The following is a 12,006-nucleotide window of genomic DNA, read 5'->3' as shown; positions in this document are numbered from 1 at the left end:
TCAGGCGTAGAACAGAGCATTGTGCCCCCTATAGAAAAAAACCCAGAAAATAATATTAGCACTACAGAGAATTAAAAATAGTGATTTATTTACATGTTGTGCATGTTCAGGGGTGATAGTATAGTCCTCACCAGCATACAGTTAGCCTGGCATAGATATGTTACAGTGCAGCTTATCTTGAGCATAAGTACATAGTGAACCTGACATATGTTACTGCGTAAATCCCGTTACTATATATTGAGCCAGACACTGGTGGTTGCACTGCATAACTCCCCTCATTATATTTTAAGTCAGACAATGTAGTAGAGCATAACTCCCATCATTATATAATAAGCCAGACAATGACGATCGCACATCTTACCTGGAGTATCTTGCACACTGGGTGGATCTTATATTGTACATACTTACACACTCACACATACACACTAACACACACTGACACCTTCATGCTCACACACACTTATACACACACATCCATGCGTACACACTCATGCTCACACTTAAACATACACACTAATAAGCATACACACACACCAATGCTTATATATACACCTGTATACTCAGACACTTACACATACACTCCCATGCTCACACACACTTACACACCCATGCTCACACATGCTTAAACATGCACATCCAGGCTCACACACTTACAAATACAAGCTCACACACTTTCACATGTACATCCAGTATCAAAACACTGGCACTCCTTCAAAGAGTCAATCAGATGATAAAAATGTTACAATTGATCTTTTATTCTGGTCTGCAGTTCCATAGTAAAAAAAAATGTATATCAAATACAAAATAATAGAACCAGTGAATATCACAGGAAAGAAAACTTAACTTAACGCTTACACATACATACCATGCTCACACATACGCACCCATGTTTACACATACACCAACATGCTCACACACACTTGTACATACACATCCATGCTCACACACACTTGCACATCCATGCTCACACATTTACCCATATACATCCATGCTCACACACACTTATACATACACAGACATGCTCACAACGCCTAAATGTTCACGCAAACATTTGCACATTCATGCACACACACATGCACATTCATGCGCACACGTTTACCCATACATATTCATGCTGTTTTCCCTCTGAAAATGTTGCCAGTTCAGGATTCATCTGACAGTTAATCAAAAACAATTATCATTGTGCGTCCATGCCATCTATGTGATACCTAAATGTCACTTTGCAACTTATCTGGGCTGTGCGATCTAAGCGTTATGCAGAAGTCTGGTGAAAGAAACTAGCATAACGGGACTGTGCTGTTATTTTTTTAGACCCATTTATTAAACTGGTGTCATCAGCTAACTGTCTGTGCATGTGCTGGATATGCATGTGCCCTATCAGTGTTATGATATGTGACTGAAAACAGTCACATTTTGTCCTTGAATGTTACCATAGAGAAGACCTTGCTTCATAATTGGTTTTGTGAATATTCCAAAGATAGATGTTTAAATAAGACAGTCGCTTAATTTTGTTTGTTTTTTCTCCCCAAAGTAATTTTAATGAAGGATATGAAAACTAGTGCTTTGGGTATGTTGTCATTCTAACTATAACATTGCCTTTCATATGGAAATGTATCTTTATAATGTTTTTATTTTCTCTACAGCAAGTTCATTATAACCGAATATATGGGAATCAGAAATGAAAGTTTCATGAAAGTAGCTGCAGTAGGAACATGGATGGGAGACTTTGTAACAGCATGGATGGTGAGAAATTTCAATATTCTGTCTTTCTACATATTGTTTTTATCTTTTGGGCTTTATTATGATGAAAGTTATGTTTCTTCTTGGGTATGCACAGAAATGTAAATGTCAAATGCATTTTATTATTAATAATCAAGTTTAAGTATGTAATGTTGTATGTGAGTAAAGTGGAAACACAATGGAAGGAAGAAAAGCACACCAAGCTCTCTATACCATGATATTATATAATAAACCTATTTGAATCACACTTTACAGGGTCATGAATAAGTTTATAAGCCTGTTTAGTAGACAAACCACTAATGCTCATTACACAAATCTATAAGGGGGTGATAGTTTTCTACTACAATACTACAATATGCTAGTAGCATAATCAAGTCTATAAGTAAGTATGACACATTTTACAAATGGTAGCTATTCTAGCTAATAAATAAATTGACTATAGCATATAACCTTTCACACAGGAATCACAAATGACTGAAAGATCAATATATGCTGGTTTATCAGGCAAATTTTTACTATAGTTCAACAAATATATTTTACTGATTTTTCAGCGCGAGGGTAGGACTTCTTTAACCAATGACACAGAAAAAAAGTTGAATACCAAAGAGAGTTTTAAATCCATGGTTTAATGTATATGTGATGGAGTGGAAAGCCGTTAAGAAACCATCAGTGTGTCCGCCTCTAAACTCTTTGCCATGACACAAAGTATGTATATTAGATAGGATTCTGTAAGTGCGTCAACCTTTGTCTAGCTGCTGGGCATATTTACGTACCAGATGCCCTAGCCCAAACTAAGCGTTCCAGCAAGATAAAAAAGCATTAATGATATAGAGCATGAGAGATGAAAAGATGGGTTACCACCAAAAGATGGGGTATAACCCCAAATATTTCAACTGTCTTTGGCATGGGGTTTCTTACAGAAAACAATACATGGATATAAGTTGAGATAACAAAGTTAAAAGGATTCTCAAATGTTTTTGGTTCATCTGAACTCTCTAAATTGGGACACAAGCCAGGATTTCACTGGGTTAAAAATCATTTACAGCAGGTATTGAGTTAGAAAAGGTATCTGTGCCAGATGGCCCTAACATGCTGTCAGGTTCTAGGTTTAATTTCTGCCATTTAGTTATAGATTATCAAAGGGTCCAAGGTACAGTCAGAATGCAGATGGAGTCAGGCTTCTGGCATTTAACCTTGGCTCAGACTTCAACTGGTCCCTATTTCCTTTTTGAATGTAGAGGCAGTATATATTATGTTGGCAATTGAGGTGCAGTTACTGTAATTAAAGAAAAAATCAGCACAGGGAGTTTGTTTCAAATGGAAAGGAACATGCCACATGTTGCTACGGCATAATTAATTGCTTGTTAGAATGCTAAAACAGTACTTTTCCGCTGTAAATACATTTGTTTTTCTTGAATTAAATTCACATTTAATGTTTTCTACCACAAATTTGTTTTCATACAATTCTAGTTTAGAAGAGTTGTTTGAGTGAAGAGCATTACCTGAATTTCTTTAACATTATTTATTGTAATTGTTTTTTTAAGACACTTTACTGTCAAGGATATGAAGACTTTAGCAAGCAAAGTAACAATAACAATAAAGTAGATTGAGTTCTCCGCTGCTTTACCAATACGTCGCATTACATTTTTAAATTAAAGATTGAAGTTATAGATATTTTATTAAACTGGCTGTACAGGTATTATTTATTTGTAATTAGCTTTTGTAATGAGCACTGCTGTGGCATTCTCTATTGGCTGTGATAGAGATAATAATATATGTCGATGTTGCTCTAGTTTAAATGTAAGTAGTAAATATGTGAGTCTTCCCACAACCGGATACTAGCATTCACTTGACCTTTACCGTACAGATGCATTATGTGTTTTCCCCCTTCTTTTTCTGAATTTCATTATCTTTAAGTGATGTAGTGGGTAAAGTGAATTATTTAATCATTTTGAAGAGGACATAAAGGGCAAGTTTTTTTTGTGTATTGCAGATGAAATTTGTATTAGTTTATCTAAAATGAACATTTTTACAGAATGTAAATTATCTAGGTGTTTTGAATTAACCTTTTAGTCTTCTGTAGTGACCTGAAGCAAGTGTGAAAGACAAGTTTCAAAGTGAAGAGAGTACAAACTTTTTATTTTCAAATTATTAAGTGTTTACATTGATTTATAATACCTGTCACGCAGACAAGGGTATTGAGCAGACTTCTCTGACAACATATAATTGCCTTGACACAGTAATGGTAGTTACGGATTTCCAGACAGCATGTGCTTGGAGTGTGAATGATGTATTTACCCTCTTGCCAAGTAATCTTGGAGTATTTTAATAACATTTCTTTAAAAAAAAAAAATCATATGTGCCTATGTGAACCAGGATATCATAATCAATGCATAAGCACAGAGACCTGTCAAGGACACATACATCTATTACCAGAAGGTGTTCTGGGTTCTAACCCTTCAACAAATGTATTTATTATTCTTCTGGTAGTCTTAAAACTGCCAAGAAATCTTAGAGTGTGTATATAATTTTTCAGCTGAAAACAACATTTTTGGGGTATATATATATATATATATATATATATATATATATATATATATATATATATATATATATATATACCGTATTGGCTCGAATGTAGGCCGCACTTTTTCCCCCCACTTTAAGTCTTTAAAGTGGGGGTGCGGCCTATATTCGGGGTCCAGCGCCCGACGCCCAGGACATGCAGTCCCGGGCGCCGGGCAGGGTTAGGATACAGATCCCCCGCAGCGGTGCAGGGGACCTGCATCCTACTCCCCGATACGCTCAGACAGCCTCCCCTGCCAGCACTTTCCATACGCGTACACAACTTCCGGTGCTGGCACATCAGCTGAGTGCCGGCACCGGAAGTTGTGTACGCGTATTGCGTAGATGTCCCCCGCCAGCCCTGCAAGACACCCGGGAGTCTCGTCTGGTAAGTCGGGGGGGGGGCAGAGTGGCAGCATATCTCGGGGGGGGGAGGGGGACAGTGGCAGCATATCTCGGGGGGGGAGGAGGACAGTGGCAGCATATCTCGAGGGGGGAGGAGGACAGTGGCAGCATATCTCAGGGGGGGGGGAGACAGAGTGGCAGCATGTTTTTTTGGTGCTTTTTTAAAGAAAAAAACTTTTTCTTTAAAAAATCACCAAACTTTTAGGGTGCGGCCTATATACGGGGGCGGCCTATATCCGAGCCAATACGGTATATATAAACAGAATCATATTTTGTGGTTGACTGTTGCTGAGTGGAAAAAAAGGTTTGTTGATATGTACTTACAAATCTCACGTTTTCAGTCAATAGCTGTAGAAAGTGAGCTAATTATTTTTATGGCTACAATATATAGCACATAAAAAATATATAACATCAAACGCCCATCGTTACCTTGGGTAAAAAGGTAATAGTGAACTATTGATTGTACAGGGTGCCCAAAGTCTCTCACTTTAAGTTAGTCTTTTATGTCTATATCTGCAATCATGTAAAAAAACTCCCTAGTATTTTATTAAAAAAAAAATGTTCATATTATTTGCCCCATATAATTTTATATCATGGTAAAAATATTTGTTGCTCTTTTTTATTGGTGTAACATATTAACGGAAATTAATAACTATGCGTTAACTGGCAAAATTTTACATTACATCAAAGAGACTTTATTTCTATGAATATACTAGTTCTCAGAAATTGAACTAACATGAACAGGATAATGTTACAGGAAGTAATAAGTGTTTACATAGTGGTTATACACAAAGCAAACTGTTTATCATGAAAGAAAAGGTTTAACATAAAGGTAAAAAACAAAACTCATCTACCTACTTGTATTTGTAAAGATGGGTAGGGCCTGCAGATGTGGCTTTATGCCATGTTACCGACAGTGATCAAAGTTTGTATCATCTCTGAGTGTTTCTTGCACCCAACAGATAAAAGTATTTATCTTAGCCACCATCAATAATACAGCAATCTCATTACATACCCACATAATCTGGCATGCAATGCAAATCACCATAGTAACCTGTCTAGCTGTTAGAACATAACATTTGCATAATAAAAGCATCCACTTTAATAAAACATTACTCTGTAAAATAAAATAAATAATGAGACAGTAGTAGAATAAAAATGAGTAATCCATAAATGATCCAAATAAATTATAAACCATATGAATAATATATGAGTATAAATGTGTGTGTGTGTGTGTGTATATATATGTGTGTGTGTATATATATATATATATATATACCGTATTAGCTCGATTATAAGACACTGTTTTTTTCAGAGCAAATGCTCTGAAAAATACCCCTCATCTTCTAATCGGGGTCGTCTTATAATCAGACCTCAAATAGAGGTCTGACTATGAGACTAAGATCCAGATCCCCCGCACCGCTGCAGGGGACCTGGATCCTTCTGTCTCCCCCCCCCCTTTAACACTCCCCACCCCACACACACTTACCGGTGCTTCCAATTTCCTGCTGTATTGCCGGGGCAGCGAGTTGACGTCTACGCGATTCGCTGCAGCCGGAAGGAGGTGTGGCTAGCAGCGGGAGTTGTCTGCATCCATCGTGATCCGAGATCAGAGTTCCCCGCACTGGTGCCGGTGCCGCACTGGTGCGGGGAACTCTGATCTCTGACAGCCGGGGAAGGTCTGCGCGATGGACGCAGACAAACCCCCACTGCCAACTCCACCTCCTTCCGGCTGCAGCGAATCGTGTAGACGTCAACCCGCTGCCCCGGCAATACAACAGGAAATTGGAAGCACCGGTAAGTGTGTGTGTGTGGGGGGTGTTAAATGGGGGCATAGGGCATTTCTGGAGGCAGAGTGCTCTGTGAAATGCCTTTTAACCCCCTTAATGCCACTCTGCCTCCTGGAATGCCTTATACCTCACTATATGCCACTCTGCCCCATAATATGCCTTTTAACCCCCTAAATGCCAGAGTGGCATATAGGGGTATAAGGCATTTCTGGAGGCAGAGTGCTCTATACAATGCCTTTTAACCCCCTAAATGCCACTCTGCCTCCAGAAATGCCTTTTAACCCTCTATACGCCACTCTGCCTCCTGAAATGCCTTATACCTCCCTATATGCCACTCTGCCCCATAATATGCCTTTTAACCCCCTAAATGCCAGAATGGGATATAGGGGTATAAGGCATTTCTGGAGGCAGAGTGGCACATAGGGGGTTAAAAGGCATATCATGGGGCACAGTGACATATAGAGGGTTAAAAGGCATATCATGGGCCACAGTGCCATATTGGAGTGGCAAGCCTGGGGGCAGATATGCGTAACTGGGGGGCAGGTTGGAAAATACAAGGAAATAAAAACAAAAAAATATTTTTCTCAATCATAGCTTTTATTAAAAAATGTAATAGTTTACATGAATTAACATTTACTGGTAAAACTTTTTACCTAATAGGGTCGTCTTATATTCAGGCTTTTTCTTTTTTTCCTAAATTAATATTCAGATTTTGGGGGGTCGTCTTATAATCGAGCAAATACGGTAATATATATATATATATATATATATATATATATGTATATAGGTAATCTATTTAATGTTCTAGTAATCAAATAGCGTTGTTGTTGTTCTAGTGCTGCATCATTATGCAGAGAAGTTGTTTGTTAATGCCCTATGCCATCTCACCAAGCAGGTGTTTTGCAAAGATTTCCATTGCTATTCATATTCTGGCACCAGAATCAATTGCCTTGTAAGTTTGTGTCAAACACTGAATTCCAATGGACTCTTATTATCAATCAGGGAATTTGAATAAAAAAACCAAACAAACAAAAAACCCTCCCAAATCTTTAAACGCTATAAAGGATCTCAATAGTTCTTGTGAAAGGCTGTTAATAGGCACTGAGAATCAAAAGTGTAGTTAATGCCAATTGAGAGTATACTTTAGAACAGGGGTGCCAATTTTTTCTGTAATGTTCCTTGCATCCTTGCAAAACATTATTTGACTGCTCCTGGCAACTATGTCCAGTTATGATGCATATGGTATGGTCTCTTAACCCCTTCTTAGGTCAAATTACTACTTACATACATGGGTTCGACTTACACCCATGCTGACCCCCAAGGCTCCCTCGCATCCTGGATCCTTGGAAGGTGACACTAAAAAGTTTGTTGCTGATGAATAATGTAATTCTTTTTTTTCTTTCTTGTTCGACAGCTTTTTTGCAGCTTTTTTTTTTTATTCGACATACCCCGGTGAGTAACAATTTTAAACATGTACGGTGAAATAAACATTTGATTCTCAACAAGATACAAAGCGTATATGCCCACCTTCTCTGAGCTTGGAAGGGTCCTTTTACATTACTGTGCAGTATAATCTGTGCAGCTGCAGCTACTGGCAAACCAACCTATGTTGATTGTTAGTCAAGCTCTAGAAAGCTCTGTATGGATTTAAGGAAAAACAAGTCTCCAAAGCAATTTTTGTACCTCCGTATTTTAACAATCAACAAAGAGTTGGTCATACTTTAAAATGTTTTTACTGGTGAGGCAAGTTCTGAAAAAAACTTTCCTATAGCATGCTTGAGGGCAAAAAAGAAAGAAAAATACCAGCTGGCTATATAGTATAATTTGCATTACAATTTGCCTTAATTATAGTTCTTAAGCTATTAACTAACATATGTTTAATGTCTTAATTTAAAGAAAACCAATTTACATGAAATCTCATGAAGATTTAAAAGTAAATGTACTGTATGCTATGATTATGCACAAGCAAGATATGATGGATGTTACTCTATAAAAAAGGCTCCACAGGCAAATCACAGAAGCTTTATAATTACTGATACCTTACAGTCTAACCATAATTCTGATTTTATGCCTCCAATGTTTTATATGATGATTCCACCATTTTGATGGAATTTTTCTCTAAAAGATAACATATTATTGATTTTACAGTAAGAAGCTATAATTTTTAAATATTCATGTATATTTGTGCGTTAGTTATTTTATAAATACTGAATTTCTACTTATACTCTTCATCTAGAACTATGTGGCAGCATCTCCAGTAGACTCTGGTTCCCCAATCCCTTAATAAGCCTACAATGCCTACTATTATGTCCACAACCAAGGTTTAAGTTGACCCTTTGGACATAATAGTATGTCTGGTCTAAGTTAAAGGTGGCCTGGGCTTTTCTATGTCAGAAGGAGCCAACGTCATTGTCCACCCATACAGACAGCTCTGGTGTAACACAAAACAAAGTAAGAATTCAGTGCACACCTTGACGAATACCATTAAAAAAACACCTAAGGCATAAATATTGTTTATTCCATCACACTATCTGCCCATATATTGCTTAGCCCGCCACTACGTCAAAGTACCCCAAGTTTGGAGAGTCCCAATTTTTAATGGCTATATTGCTTACCAAGTAGCAGAATCAATGGGACTGCGCTGCATTTTAACGCAAACAAGACAAGCAGCAACCTGGTTATCTGAAAGTGTATGCCTTTTAGGTTGTGCGCTTCCCTAGTTTGTATTCATTGTGCAACGGTAGTTGGTGTGAGGGCCAGTGCACCTTCGCTGTGTTACTGCTGACATTTGCTATCAAGAATGAGCAAGGAAGTTGTGACCCAGCTGATTGGCCATCCCCATGGGTACTCAATTTTTGGTTTCCTTGTTAAAATCAATTATGGTTTCCTATTTATTTAAAAACCGTGTAGGTGTTTACAAGGAAAGGTTACTATTTTTAAAACATTACACACAGCTCTACCTATATCTGTGCCGTACCCAATATTATTTATATGTCTGATTAATGTGGAGATGCTGCGCCAACAAATATTTTTATTTTGTGCCGTTTCTGTGCAGGTATTTATGATATAATATTTATTTTTATTTGAGCATCATCTTTCTACTTGCCCTTGGCCAATGCTAGGAAATGAATTTGATTTCTCAAAAGTAAAAGCTAATTGGATTTTTCATTACTGACTGCATCACTTTAATGACTAGCTATGCTTCTGGTAATTTATCTACAAGTGACCTGGCATTTGTCTTGGTATACAACATTATTATACATTTTTTTACACCCCATTACCTGCAATGGCGTGTCAGGATAATAATACATGGTGAATTGGCTATGCATATGAATTGTAAATGCTGTCTCATCCTGTATTAGTATTATTTCAAATCATTAGTGTATTAAAATTTTTCTGGAACACAGTTATAATAGTTGGCATAAGCAAATGCCATCTGCCAGAGATTTCTGTTCCCTGTGTAAAATAACTGTGTTGTTAAACTTTACATTAAATGTCATTACATACAGTCTCTCCAGTTTGGGGTATAAAACATCCCCAAACTCCTTGTTTTATACTGAACAATCGATCAGCCTTTGTATCTCAACAAAGTATCCATCCATAAGGAACCACATTTCTTCCACAGCTGATGCACACGTAGCAATTTCCTAAGCTAGAAACGCCATACTAAGCAGCACCCTGGCGGTTAATTAGTTCCTTCACCGGTGTATAATTCATGGATACAGTAGAGTTAGACAAAATTGTAGTGTTTTATCAGATTATGAGGACCAGTAAATGGTCCTGAGAAAAAGGTTCACTGAAAAGCAGAATAGTCCCAAATTGTTGGATGTAGCAGAACAGAGAGTTATGAGAGAACCAATATCCACGGATTTCCAATGCTCCTTCATTACAGATTTCAGTTCAGATGCAGGAATCATTAGGCAATTCCCAGTTAGAAACCAGATGGATATTCGATATGAAAACCTTAAATTTAGATTTTGAGATTTCTGCTTTTCTATAACTTTTAGAGGTCTGACCCAACCCCAGGTAGATGGTTGCTGTGACCTTTAATGACAGACATACAGAATACATTGACCTAAACTGGTTAATAAAACCACTTTTACTACATACAGATGATACATTTTATATCTGAATTCAGTTTATCTTTCAATTCCAGACTGTTATCTGATATATTTCCCCCATTCCCTAAGTTTTATTTGTTAACATTTATAAAATATATGTACTTTCTTTGGCAGGTCACAGACATGATGCTTCAGGACACAAAATATCCAGAATGGGGCAAGTCTGCTAGAGCATTTTGGAGGAAAGGAAACACTCGTATTATCTTATTTTGGTATGTGCAAATTGATTCATTTCAATCAGGCAAAATATTTTTCGTCCATTTGCCTTTTGTAAATGAATACAGCTTGAGACTATTCTGATTGTAGTTATATTTAGGTTTCCTGGTTTCAAACACCCAGTAAAATACACTATTGGTCTAAATATAGCATTACTAATAGTAAAACTATTGTGTGTTTTAATTTTACCAAAACTACTCTAAACAGTTTTAGGGGGCAGTATATTTTTGGCCCAATGTGGTACTGCTTTAAGATCTAATCTTTCCTGAAGTGGAATTGAAACTGATTTGTGATTTTAATCATATTGCTATGGAAATGTTCACCTTCCTATCCTACTAAGTATAAACCTACAAGATCAATTTATGTACCGGTAGTCAGATATAGTTTGGCATGCATCTTGATGTTTCATCTCCTATCTTATTAGTTAAAGTGCACTCAAGACATTGAAGGAGGAGTTCCTTTTCTGGAAAGCTTATGAATGTGCAAATGTGATCAGAGTAGATTGTGACAATATTGACTAGAATCCTTGCCAAGAATACATTATACGACAAAAGTCTCATCAGATCTAATGAGTAAGATTTTAAAAAAATAAGGCATAGCTTTTATTGTGATTACCACAAAATATAGTAGAAGGCAATAATGCATTAACAGATTACTAAAAGAAGTCAACAGGACATTCGAAATTTGTTGCAGCTGAGTGTCTACAATGTATTCCGCTGTGGTCGTACTCATTTCAGAGTTGTCCTCAGCCACTTGTCCTCTAACGTATCTAAGGTGAAAAATGAATATGAAATATTGAATTCCCTGTATAAAATTCTCATTGAACATGCACAAAGTCAAAATGAATAAACAAAAGCATTTAATTGTACAGTATATTAATGAGCAGAGGATAGGATGTTTTCTTACAATAGTCCTATAGCAAATTTAGTATTGTTTGTAGCATTTGTGTAATTACCAAATGTAATCAATGTAGTAAATAGTACAGTTTTAAGAAAATCTGAAAAAAATGTTTTTTTTAAAAAATGTATCCATTACGTCATGGATTTTTTAAAATTTATTTAAAGCACTTTTAAAACACTTAATGGCTTTGCTGAAATGTTATAACTGTGTACAAAAAAAGCAAAAAAACTAAACAAAACAAAAAACCCTTCCCTAAATCCGAGCTCACG

The 12,006-nt window shown here is 36.8% G+C and overlaps 1 protein-coding gene across 1 annotated transcript in view; it reads left to right on the top strand.

The window, feature by feature from the left end:
* LOC149302762 (transmembrane protein 117-like) overlaps positions 1–12,006 on the top strand; it is a 113,825-nt gene that overhangs the window by 40,440 nt on the left and 61,379 nt on the right. The window contains exons 3-4 of the mRNA XM_089481971.1: positions 1,644–1,743; positions 10,736–10,833. Coding sequence (XP_089338097.1) covers positions 1,644–1,743; positions 10,736–10,833 — 198 coding nt within the window. The remainder of the gene's footprint in view (positions 1–1,643; positions 1,744–10,735; positions 10,834–12,006) is intronic.

The sequence above is a fragment of the Sceloporus occidentalis genome, unplaced genomic scaffold (assembly GCF_023333645.1).
Source record: "Sceloporus occidentalis isolate IW3139 unplaced genomic scaffold, rSceOcc1.0.p SCAF_17, whole genome shotgun sequence".
Lineage (NCBI taxonomy): Eukaryota > Metazoa > Chordata > Lepidosauria > Squamata > Phrynosomatidae > Sceloporus > Sceloporus occidentalis.
This window is presented reverse-complemented; position numbering and strand designations above follow the sequence as displayed.